We start from the raw sequence: 13,190 nt of genomic DNA on the forward strand, positions 1-13,190 counted from the left end.
AAAAGGCAGTTGGGGAAAGAATAGCTCAGTGCAGAAATGGAAAGCTTCCTCTTTGTTCCTGGAGCATCACAATGTCACATCCTTTACATCTGTCTGTGTAAGCAAAATCCAGATGGTAAAGACGGAAGAGGACAGATTTTTGTGTCTTTTTATTTCTTTGTATCTGCTGGTCAGATGGGGTGAAGTTGGGAATGTTAGGTGGCAAAGTGTGGATATGAACACAAAATTAAGAAAGTCCTTTATGGAATTCTGGAAAATTATGTTGTTCTATTCCAACAGAAATGAAGCAGAATTTCCAAAAATTGCAATTACATGTAATGATAAAGTTAAGCACAAGATAGTTTTATTGATTAAAATTATGATTAAGAGTCAAATGATACAATTAATGAAAAAAGTTCTTTTTAGTGAATAAAGTTGTAACAGTATCAAATTTCCATTCAAGACTGGAAAAGAAAGGAAGCAGCACAAGAGTAGTAAAATGGAAGGAGCAGAAAACATACATGCTGCTGCTGCTGCTGTTCCTGCTGCTGGACTAATTCAACAAAGAAAGAGTGGAAAAACTGATTACCACCTGTTTCCTACTACGCAGAATGAAGATTCTGATAGGTAAGCCTATAGCAATTTTTAAACAATAGATAATTATTATTTTTCTATAAAACAAATTCTGTTTGGAGCTAATGTTCATGATTAACACATTTTATATTTTTAGTAGAGATATTCCACCCAGGGTGCTAAACAGAAAAAGGCAAAGACCGGTAAGGTATCAATTTTTTTTTGCAGGCATAGTGATAAATATTTAATTAAAAAAAATAACCTAGGTTAGCAAATGTGAGGAAAAAGTCATTCTCATATACTGTTGTTAGGTGAAAATTGTCAAATCCGTTGCACCTGAGTGGCTCAGTGGTTGAACGTCTGCCTTTGGCTCAGGTTGTGATCTCGGGGTCGTGGGATCAAGTCCTGCATCAGGCTTCCCATGAGGAGCCTGCTTCTCCGTCTGCCCATGTCTCTGCCTCACTCTGTGTCTCTCCTGAATAAATAAATAAAAATCTTTAAAAGAGAGAGAAAGAAAATTGACAAATCCTTTCTGAAGAGTGATGTAGCAGTGCATTTCAGATTTCACATATGCTGTCCCTATATCCCAACGGCTTCATTGCCAGGAGTAGATCCTATAGGAAAACGTGACTTGTGTGAACACTTAGACACACATATTATAAGAACATTTATTATATATTATATATATATAAAATATGACAGATATATTAAGAATACTTACATGAACATGTTACATATATATGTTAAGATTATCTATCAAAAACTTGGAGGGAGTCTAACTCTCCATCCATAAGGAAGTAAGTTTTCACACCTATAAAATAATGCAGCGTGTAACTATCTGAGAAAATGAATTTAGGTCTGCAGGGTTTTGATTGTTTAACAAAGTATATATATTTTTTTAAATTTTATTTTTATTTATTCATGAGAGACACACAGAGAGAGATAGAGAGAGAGAGAAGCAGAGACACAGGCAGAGGGAGAGGGAGAAGCAGGCTCCATGCAGGGAGCCTGATGTGGGACTCGATCCCGGGACTCCAGGATCACACCCTGGGCTGGAGGCAGGTGCTAAACCACTGAGCCATCCAGGGATCCCCCAAAGTATATTTAAAGTGTTTGGTTTGATGTCTTACAGAAACTTCAGAATACTTTTAATATCTGCTGAGTTGCAAAAGGAAGTTACCTGCTACACTGGCACTCTACCTTATTACCAACAAAACTGCTAATTATTAGGTTTTCGGTTTTGGTTCCCAATGAACGAGTGCTCAAATGTTGGACTCTCAAATTGATCTGAATATTATTACGAAGAGATTTCACATGGCAACTTGTCCCATATTCTGTATAAACATTTGATCCCTGTGCTATAAACGAAGAGGTTGTTAATGCAGTGAATCTTCTTTTTCAGGCACTTTGCATACAGGCTAATAATTTTCCTTTAAAAATGTTTTTAAGATTATTTATTTGAGAGAGAGAGTGTGTGAGTGCAGGGAGTGGCAGAGGCAGAGGGAGAAGCGGGAGCCTGAAGTGGGGCTGATCCCGGGACTCCAGGGTTATGACCTGAGCCGAAAGCAGACGCTTTACCAACTGAGCCAACCAGGTGCCCCTTATTCTTCCTTTTTAAAGAGCATATATTTCGGGGATCCCTGGGTGGCGCAGCGGTTTAGCGCCTGCCTTTGGCCCAGGGCGCGATCCTGGAGACCTGGGATCGGATCCCACGTCGGGCTCCCAGTGCATGGAGCCTGCTTCTCCCTCTGCCTGTGTCTCTGCCTCTCTCTCTCTCTCTCTGTGACTATCATAAATAAATAAAAAAAAATTTAAAAAAAGCATATATTTCAACATGCACCACATCAAATTTTTCAATAGTGACTTCATATTATATAATCTTCGAAAATTCACTTTCCATTAATTCTAAACACAGTGGATCTATTAAAACATAAGTCAGATTATGTCCTCCTCTGCTCAAAACCTAATGGCCTCCCATTCACTCAAGTTCTTTTTAATACCTTACAAGGCCATATGTGACTTGTTCATCTCGGGTCCCTCCCTATCCTTTCCTCCTTCTCTCTGATTTGAACTATTTTCTATCCCTTTCCTTCTGTTCAGCCACACTTGAATTTCTCACTATTCTTACCCCCCACCCTCATTATAAACACTTCAGGCATACCTCTGTACTTGCTATAAACTCTCTGTGCAGTGCTTTTCTCTCAGGTATCCTCATGGCTTACTCCTTGCTCCCTCTTTTTCTCCCTGGTTTTTGCTTCAAGGTCACTTTCTCAGCAAGGACCTTCTTGGTTTATCCTGACTAGTATTTCGACCACCCCTTTTGCTACAACACATCGAAATTTGATTTCTCTGCTTTAGTTTTTCTCCTCTCAAACTGTGTAGTTTGCCTAGGTAGTTTATTGTTACTATGTTTACTTTCCTCGTGAGTAGGGTTTTTTTCTGTTCATGGCATGTCCTCAGTGCTTAGAGAACATTCTAGCATATATAGTGCTATTCAGTAAATGTTTGTTGAGTGAATGGAGTTTAACTAAACCGTGTGTATTGTTTTTAACATAATACGAATTCTCACTTAAACAGAAAGAATGGTTGGCATGGGTCCATTCTGACAATTTAACCTGTCCGTTATCTGCATTTTGTGGATTATTTGGGCCTAATCTTGTGGTTACTTGCTACTTATTCTTTTACTGGTATTTATGTTAGTTTTAATTATAGTAGAATGGAACAAAGGAAGAGCAAACTTCATTTATGTTTCATTAAGGAAAATGAAATGTGGTAAATTATTATAGGACTTTAAACATTTTTGCCAGAGGATATGAGCCCTCAATATCTGAAATATAAAGGTGAAGTTGGAATTTACTGCTGACTAATAAGAGGGAGCTATGCTGGCCACTTACAGTCTTTTCTGACAGAGTAGTCTTCACTTTCTATATACAGTTTCAGGAAAAGTGGAGTTTAAGACTTGGGAGACTTTCAGAGAATTAAGTGGTTTGTCATCATCTGAAGCACCATGGTAATTTGGGTAAGACTGTTGTTGATTGGTTGGCACTCGAGGCATGCGTATTGGAGTGATTTTGTCCCACATTGGCTATACTTCAGGAGGGAGAAGCTGACATTGGTTGGCTGGTGAGTGAGGACAGATGGCATTGATCATTACAAACATTTAAAACTGGTTCTGATGGGTTCTCGTTACCATGGCTGCATGTTAGCATTCCCCCGCCAACATAACTTTGAGGTGTCTTTAACCAGTTGTTTTCTATTTGAAAGTTGCTTCTATTAACTGTTTTCAAAATGAAAGCTATTTCGTATCCATAATTACAGATTTACTTCTGAAATTTGGGTCGAGAAGAATTGTTTAATAATTGCTTTCAGGAAGATCCATCTTTTTTGGATGTTTAATTTAACTAGAAGAGTTATCTGTATGGCAGTTTTAAAACAGTAATTGCTGGTTTTGTTTTCAGTGCCCTAAAGTTACTCAATTGATAATCTCCTATGGGAAAATTCAGTCTTTTTGTAAATTTACATAGCTATATGCCCATAATATTTTCTTGCATGCATTTAGTCCATGAAAAAATATATATAATTTTCTGTTGGTACATCTAGCTTTTTGTATTAGGATTAGATACTAGGCTAAAAGTATGCACAAGTTACCAAAACATTTTATTTTTCTTTGTCCCTTTAAAATTATTTTTAAAAATGTATTTATTTGAGAGAGAGAGAGAGAGAGAGAGAGAGAGAGAGAGAAAGAGCGAGCAATTGGGGGGGGGGAGAGAAAGAGATGGAGAGAGGATCTCAAGCAGACCTGGGGGTGATTCCACGACCTCGAGATCATGACCTGAGCCAAAACCAAGTCAGACACTTAAACTGACTAAGCCCTTCCAGCTGTTCATTAAACTTCTCATTTTGTTTATGTAGTGTATTCCTTTTATTGAATTAACTGTTTTTTAAAGATTTTATTCATTTATTTTAGTGAGAGAAAGAGTGTGTGAGCTAGGGGGGAGTAGCAGAGGGAGAGGGACACTGTACTGAGTGTAAGCCTGATGCAGGGCTCAATCTCATGACCCTGAGATCATAGCCTGAGATGAAATCAAGTGTCAGACACTTAATTGCCTGACCCACCCAGGCACCCCTGAATTGGCTTTTTGTGTTTTCTGGTAGCTCCTTGAATTTCCTGAAGACTGAGATTTTGAAATCTTTCTTGGATAAATTACAGATCTCCACATGTCTGAGATTGATTACAGGAAGATTATTGTAATCCTTTGTTGGTGTCATATTTCCTTGATTTTGTCATATCCTTTTGCCTTGCTGTCTTTGCCTTTGAAGTAGCAGTCACCTCCTCCAGTCTTTAATGACTACCGCTCCCATGTGTCCAAACCTGATTGTTTTGCTCTGGTGGTGTGCTAGAACTTCTCTGCAGGAAAGCTGGTTTTCCACGAAGACTCTCTATCCCCATGGGTGATTATCTAAGTGTTTTCCAGGGGCTCCCAGATGGTGGCTGTGAGGGTGAGGGTGGCGCCAATTTATGGGCTTTTGCCGGATCCATAGCTGGGAGTGTAGTGTGTATGCCTCTTACCTGATGCATGGGCAGATGAGACTTTTCCTCCGTGCCTTGGTGAATGGCACTTGATTCCACAGGTCCTACACAGGCAGTTTTGTCCCCACAAATGACATTGTATCATAATTGTATATGTGTATTTCCTTGCATATCGTTGCACTTCATAACTGTTCTATGAATTAATAAATGAATTCAGATGGGTAACAGATGTTTACAAAAAAATTTTTTTATTCCTTACCAGTAAAATTATTAGAAAATATTGGCTTTCTAATGGATATTTTAACTGGATTTTTGTTTTAAGTAATGATCCTGGTTTGTCTATCATGGAAATAAAGAAAGATAAAAATGTAAAGTGGGCATCAAAAGCATCTGCGATCACACCAGGCTTTGAGGAGGCCGATTCCCTAACTGGTAGTCTACTACGAGTGAGTAATGACAACAGTCTAAGTGAAATGGATCAGGATGAAAGAAGGTAAAATCCCATAAATTCTTTATTTACCTCTGAAGGAATGTTAACTATGATTATTTATGTAAGTAAAACACTGTAATATAGTGTCGTACAGGCTGAGGGAAGAAATACTCAAGTATATCAAAAACACCACTTGAAAGGTTAGGATGAGGAGGAGTGACTTTTTTTTTTAAGATTTCATTTATTTATTTGTGAGAGACACAGAGAGAGAGGCAGAGACATAGGCAGAGGGAGAAGCAGGTTCCCTGTGGGGAGCCCAAAGCAGAACTCGATCCCAGGACCCCCAGATCAGGATATGAGTTTTGTGGTAAGAGATTGTTTATTTAGAATCGGTTCCACCGTGCAGTAGTCTCATATAATTGAATATTCAGATACTATCCTTCATCAATTGAAAAAAAAATATATATATAATAGTAAATATACAGACACATAGGCGATTCTGAATAGAACTAATCATTTCTTGATAGGTTTTAAGGTATTTAGTACCTTTGACAGTATCAAGAATAGCTATGATTTTGTGAGGGGCTTTGGAGTATCTGATTATATTAAGTTAATATTTGTTTAGGTTCTGAGGAAAGGGGAATGGTTTTGTTTATTTACAATATGTTTATTTACAATTGAAAAACTTTTCATCTATCATAGATTATTACTTTTGGATTATAGAGTTCTAAATTACAAGAGCCACGGTTACTGTACCAGCAGCGTCATTGACACATACTGTGTGCTTCATGAGTAATTGTCGAATCCATGAATAAACATTTGAATGAGTAAAGGAATGCCCATTAATGAACTTCTTTAGAAGAATTAAATCTTTAGTTTATTGAAAGTAGATTTTCAATACTGCCTAGGTATGAAGTGTTTTAATTAAAAAAGGTGTGTGGGATGCCGGGGTGGCACAGCAGTTGAGTGTCTTGCCTTGGGCTCAGGGCATGATCCTGGGGTCCCGCACCAGGCTCCTTGTGGGGGAGCCTGTTTCTCCCTCTGCCTATGTCTCTGCCTGTCTCTCTCTGTGTGTCTCTCTAGTGAATGAATGAATAAATAAATAAAATCTTTTAAAAAAATAAAAAGTTAAAAATGTATGTAAGATTCAGAAATTATTTCTAGAATAATTATAGCTAGAAATGGAATAATACTATAGATTCAGTTGCTATCACATTACTTAGAAATACTTTACTTTTACCACATATTTTAAAACACATGTTTGGAAGGGACATTTCCTGGACTTGAGTTCTGGGTGGTCTGCTCCTGCCAGCTGTATGGGCTTGGGGAAGTTCCTTAGAATTTCTGTGCCTCATTTGCTTCCTGTGAAAGATACCCTGTATAATTGCCTACTTCATACAGTTTGTGTAAGGCCTAAAAACCCTTTAGGATATGTAAACTGTCTCAAATAATGCATAGTAGTTACACATTAAAACTTCAAAACGCTAATATCATGATTATTTAAAAAGGGCTTATGTCATTAAAAAAACTTAGTTTGCACTTTCCAAATTGATTTAGTGAAAACTTGTTGTTATTGAAAATGACAACAAAAAATGTGGTATATTTACCCCTATCAAATAATGTAAGTAACATTATGATTTTCCTTTACTTTTGCAATTTTGATCTAAATTTAATACTTTGTTAATATTACTATTAATATTGCTTAGATATGCTTTAAATATTCTTTGTATTTTAAGTATTTAATATTTTCCTGAAAAGAATCCTTTCTCTTTTTAGACCTGCAAAGAAAACATCTAAGGAAAAGAACAAGGTAGACAAACCAAATATATAATTCTATTTCATTTGTGATATATTTTATTATAATTCTATTTCATTTATGATATATTTTATTATATTATTTTGATATTTCATATTTATCAGAAATATTATTCCATGGTAAAAAAAATTACTTTATGAAACGCATAGTGAAAAAATGAAAATTTTCCTTTGTTGTATAGACATCTGCTGTGAAAAAAATATTCAGAAACACCAATTATTGTTAAAGGTCTTTTTGATAAAAATCAGTTCTTTTAAAAAGTACCTATGTTTTTGCTTTTATAAAAAGATGGATATTTATCATCTCTCTACACTTAGTATATTTTATAAATATTTGGATGACATTTTGAAATAGTATTATTTATTTGTAGGTCAAAAAGCAAGTGAAGTCTGTGCAACACCTTGATGACTTAACTCAGTCATCTGAAGCAGCTTCAGAGGATTCCAAGTTGCAATACTCTGATTATGAGAGTTCCCTGTTGCTCACTGAACTTGGCATGGATTATAAAGGTAGGGCCGTCGTATAAATATAAAGCCTTTTTCTGTATATATGATTGTAGTAATATGTGCACATCTTGTCTAGCACTGAGCCACACAACACTGAGGCGTTATAGAGCTACTCATCTCAGAAATATGTTTTATATTAAAATAGAGAACTATTGAATACTCTCAGCCAAAGAACTATAATTTCCATTGTGGTTGTCTACGTGGGAATGGCACACTTGATGTGTTTGAGAACTCTGCTTCTCTTTTGTGCCTTCACCCAAGGTCAGGTTACCATTATTTTTCTCCTAGATTACTGAGCTAACCTCAGGACTGTTTTCCCTGCCATTCCACCTCTCGGGATCTTGGTCTACACTGCAACCATAATTACTATACATTTTTAAAAGTTTACATTTCATCACGTTACCCCCTTGCTTAAAGCTTAGCTATTACTTCTTAATGCTATGAGGTGAAAGACCATAGTCCACTAGCTTCATCTTGTATGGTTTCATATCCATCTTTCCATCCATGTCTCAGCCACTGTCTTAGATGTTTTTTCACATAATAGAGGCTTTCTTTCTCCCAACAGCTTTAGTTAGGTAAACTGCACGTGTATGAAGTATATAATTTGATAGTTTTGTCATATATATACACATATGAAACCATAACTGTAATTTAGACAGTTAACATATCCATCACTCTTAAGTCTCCTGTCTCTTCATATTGCCTTATTATGAAACTGCCAAATTGTTTTCTAAAGTAATTGTACTATTTTCTAAACCCACCGGCAGAATGTGAGGGTTTCTAACCTTATTTATGAGTACTTAGTATTATCAGTTTTTTATTTTTTTTTATTTTTTATTTTTTATTTTTTTTTTAAGATATTTTTTTTTAATTTTTATTTATTTATGATAGTCACAGAGGGAGAGAGAGAGAGAGGCGCAGAGACATAGGCAGAGGGAGAAGCAGGCTCCATGCACCAGGAGCCCGATGCGGGATTCGATCCTGGGTCTCCAGGATCGTGCCCTGGGCCAAAGGCAGGCGCCAAACCGCTGCGCCACCCAGGGATCCCAGTTTTTTAATCATAGCCGTGGATGGGTATGATACACACACACACACACACACACACACACATCATATATATGTGTATAAATATATACATTTATGGTTGTAATATACATTTCCCTAATAACTGATAAGGTTGATCTTATTTAACATCTGTATATCTTCATTGAGCTGTCAGAATTTTTGTCATTTAAAAAATTAGCTTTATTTCTTATTTGTCGAGTGTTGATAAATCTTTGTTTTTGTTTTTGATATCTTATTTTTTAAATTGGAGTTCAATTTGCCAACAGATAGCATAACACCCAATGCTCATCCCATCAAGTGCCCCCCCTCAGTGCCCATCACCCAGTCACCCAAACCCCTCGCCCACCTCCCTTTCCACCATGCCCTGTTTGTTTCCCAGAGATAGGAGTCTCTCATGTTCTGTCACCCTCCCTGATATTTTCACTCATTTTCTCTCCTTTCCACTTTATTCCTTTCACTATTTTTATATTCCCCAAATGAATGAGAACATATAATGTTTGTCCTTCTCCGATTGACTTATTTCACTCAGCATAATACCCTGCAGTTCCATCCATGTCGAAGTAAATGGTAGATATTTGTTTTTTCTAATGGCTGAGTAATATTCCATCGTATACATAGACCACATCTTCTTTATCCTTTCATCTTTCGAAGGACACCGAGGCTCCTTCCACAGTTTGGCTACTGTGGACATTGCTGCTAGAAACATTGAGGTGCAGGTGTCCCGGCGTTTCACTGCATCTGTATCTTTGGGTAAATCCCCGGCAGTGCAACTGCAGGGTCATAGGGCAGATCTATTTTTAAGTCTTTGAGGAATCTTCACACAGTTCTCCAGCGTGGCTGTGCCAGTTCACATTCCCACCAACAGTGCAAGAGGGTTCCCCTTTCTCCGCATCTGCTCCAACATTTGTTGTTTCCTGTCTTGTTAATTTTCCCCATTCTCACTGCTGTGAGGTGGTATCTCATTGTGGTTTTGGTTTGTTTTTCCCTGATGGCCAGTGATGCGGAGCATTTTCTCATGTGCTTTTTGGCCCTGTCTGTGTCTTCCTCTGTGAAAATTCTGTTCATGTTTTTCGCCCATTTCATGATTGGATTGTTTGTTTCTTTGCTGTTGAATTTACAAAGTTCTTTATAGGTCTTGGATTATACTAGCCATTTATCTGATAGGTCATTTGCCAATATCTTCTCCATTCTGGAGGCTGTCTTTTAGTTTTGTTGACTGCTTCTTTTGCTGTGCAGAAGATTTTTTACCTTGATGAATTCCCAATAGTTCATGTTTGCTTTGGTTTCTCTTGCCTTCATGGATGTATCTTGCAAGAAGTTGCTGTGGCCAAGTTCAAAAAGGGTGTTGCCTGTGTTCTCCTCTAGGATTCTGATGGATTCCTGTCTCACATTTAGATCTTTCATCCATTTTGAGTTTTTCTTTGTGTATAATTTAAGAGAATGGTCTAGTTTCATTCTTCTGCACGTGACTGTCCAGTTTTCCCAGCACCATTTATTGAAGAGAGTGTCCTTTTTCCAGTGGATAGTCTTTCCTGCTTTGTCAAATATAACTTGACCATAGAGTTGAGGGCCCATTTCTGGATTCTCTATTCTTTTTCATTGATCTATGTGTCTGTTTTTGTGCCAGTACCACACTGTCTTGATGATCACAGCTTTGTGGTACACCCTGAAATCTGGCATTGTGATGTCCCCAGCTCTGGTTTTCTTTTTTATTATTCCCCTGGCTATTCGGTGTCTTTTCTGATTCCATACAACTCTTCCGATGATTTGTTCCAACATTCTGAAGAAAGTCCATGGTATTTTGATAGGGATTGCATTAAATGTGTAAATTGCCCTGCGTAACATTGACATTTTCCCAATATTCATTCTTCCAATCCATGAGCATGGAATATTTTTTCCATCTCTTTGCGTCTTCCTCAGTTTCCTTCAGAAGTGTTCTGTACTTTTGAGGGTATAGATGCTTTACCTCTTTGGTTAGGTTTATTCCTAGGCATCTCATGGTTTTGGGTGCAATTGTCAATTGGATTGACTCCTTAATTTCTCTTTCTTCAGTCGCATTGTTAGTGTATAGAAATGCCACCGACTTCTGGGCATTGATTTTGTATCCTGCCACACTGCCGAATTGCTGTATGAGTTCTAGCAGTCTTGGGGTGGAGTCTTTTGCGTTTTCTATTTACAGTATCATGTCAACCGCAAAGAGGCAGCGTTTGACTTCTTCTTTACCAGTGTGAATGCTTTTTATTTCTTTTTGTTGTCTGATTGCTGAGGCTAGGACTTCCAGTACTATGTTAAGAGCAGTGGTGAGAGTGGACATCCCTGTCTTGTTCCTGATCTTAGGGGAAAGGCTCCCAGTGCTTCCCCACTGAGAATTATATTTGCTGTGGGCTTTTCATAGATGGCTTTTAAAATGCTGAGGAATGTTCCCTCTATCCCTACACCCTGAAGAGGTTTTATCAGGAGTGGATGCTGTAGTTTGTCAAATGCTTTCTCTGCTCCTATTGAGAGAGTCATATGGTTCTTGTTTTTTCTCTTCTTGATATGATCAATCACATTGATTGCTTTACGAGTGTTGAACCAGCCTTGCAACCCAGGGATAAATCCTAATGGGTCATGGTGAATAATCTTCCTAATGTATTGTTGGATCCTATTGGCTACTATCTTGTTGAGCATTTTTGCATCTGTGTTCATCAGGGTTATTCTCTCTACCTCTCCTTTTTGGCGCGGGGTCTTGGGTTTTGGAATTAAGGGGATGCTGGCCTCATAGAATGAGTTTGGACGTACTCCATCTCTTTCTATCTTTTGGAGCAGCTTTAGTAGACTAGGTATTGTTTGTTCTACAAACCTTTGATAGAATTCCCCTGGGAAGCCATCTGACCCTGGACTTTTGTGTCTTGGGAGGTTTTTGATGATATCTTCAATTTCCTCCCTGGTGGTTGGCTTTTTTGGACTTTCTCTTTCTTCCTTTTCCAGTTTTGCTAGTTTGTGGTTTTCCAGTAATGAGTCCTTTCTTCTAGATTGCCTAATTTATTGGCCTATAGCTGCTCATACTAAGTTTTTAAAATCATTTGTATTTCTTTGGTATTGGTGGTGATCTCTCCGTTTTCATTTGTGACTAATTTGAGTCTTTTCTCTCTTGTTTTTAATAAGGCTGGCTAATGGTTCGTGTATCTTATTCTTCCTTTCAAAGAACCAACTCCTGGTTTTGTTGATGTGTTTCACAGTTCTTCGACTCTATTTCATTGAGTTCTGCTCGAATCTTTATTAATTGTCTTTTTCTGCCGGCTTAGGTCTTATTTGCTGTTCTTTCTCCAGCAACTTTAGGTACAAGATTATCTTTTATATTATATTATATTATATTATATTATATTATATTATCTTTTCCAGTTTTTTGAGGGAGGCTTATATTGTGATATATTCCCCCTTAGGACTGCTGTTGCTGTATCCCAAGATTTTGAACAGTCGTATCTTCATTCTAATTAGTTTCCATGACTCTTTTTAATTCTTCCTGAATTTCCTGGTTGACCTTTTCATCTTTTACCAGGATGGTAGTTAACCCCCACATGTTTCAATTTCTTCCAATATTCTTCTTGTGATTTAGTCCTGTTTCAAAGCATTATGGTCTGAAAATATGCTGGGGACAATCTCAAATTTTTGTTATCGGTTGAGACCTGATTTGTGACCTATTCTGTGTTGTCTATTCTGGAGAAAGTTCCTTGTGCACTTGAGAAGAACGTGTATTCAGTTGCATTTGTCTGTAAAGTTCTATAAATATCTGTGAAATCCATCTGGTGCAGTGCATCATTTAAAGCTCTTGTTTCTTTGGAGATATTGGGCTTAGAAGATGTGTCATTTACAGAAAGCGACGTGTTAAAATCTCCCAGTTTTAGTGTACTGTTACCTAAATATGTCTTAATTTTGGTTATTAAATGACTGTTATACTTGGCAGCTCCCGCATTCGGGGCATAAATATTCATGATTGTTAGGTCCTCTTGTTGGAGAGATCCTTTAAGTATGATATAGTGTCCCTCTTCATCTCTCACTACAGTCTTTGGGATAAACTTTAATATAGATGATATAAGGAGAGCTACCCCTGCTTTCTTTTGAGGACTATTTGAATGGTAAAGGGTTCTCCAACCTTTCATTTTCAGGCTGTAGGTGTCCTTCTGTCTAAAATGAGTCTCTTGTAGACAGCAAATAGATGGGTCTTGCTCTTTTTATCAGGTCTGAAACCCTGTGCCTTTTGATGGGGCTGTTAAGCCCATTCACGTTCAGAGTTACTCTTGAAAGATA

The 13,190-nt window shown here is 37.5% G+C and overlaps 1 protein-coding gene across 1 annotated transcript in view; it reads left to right on the forward strand.

The window, feature by feature from the left end:
- LOC129513687 (ankyrin repeat domain-containing protein 26-like) overlaps nucleotides 1-13,190 on the forward strand; it is a 179,527-nt gene that overhangs the window by 121,320 nt on the left and 45,017 nt on the right. The window contains exons 26-29 of the mRNA XM_055331948.1: nucleotides 443-606; nucleotides 5,406-5,576; nucleotides 7,290-7,323; nucleotides 7,700-7,838. Coding sequence (XP_055187923.1) covers nucleotides 443-606; nucleotides 5,406-5,576; nucleotides 7,290-7,323; nucleotides 7,700-7,838 — 508 coding nt within the window. The remainder of the gene's footprint in view (nucleotides 1-442; nucleotides 607-5,405; nucleotides 5,577-7,289; nucleotides 7,324-7,699; nucleotides 7,839-13,190) is intronic.

The sequence above is a fragment of the Nyctereutes procyonoides genome, unplaced genomic scaffold, assembly GCF_905146905.1.
Source record: "Nyctereutes procyonoides isolate TBG_1078 unplaced genomic scaffold, NYPRO_anot_genome, whole genome shotgun sequence".
Lineage (NCBI taxonomy): Eukaryota > Metazoa > Chordata > Mammalia > Carnivora > Canidae > Nyctereutes > Nyctereutes procyonoides.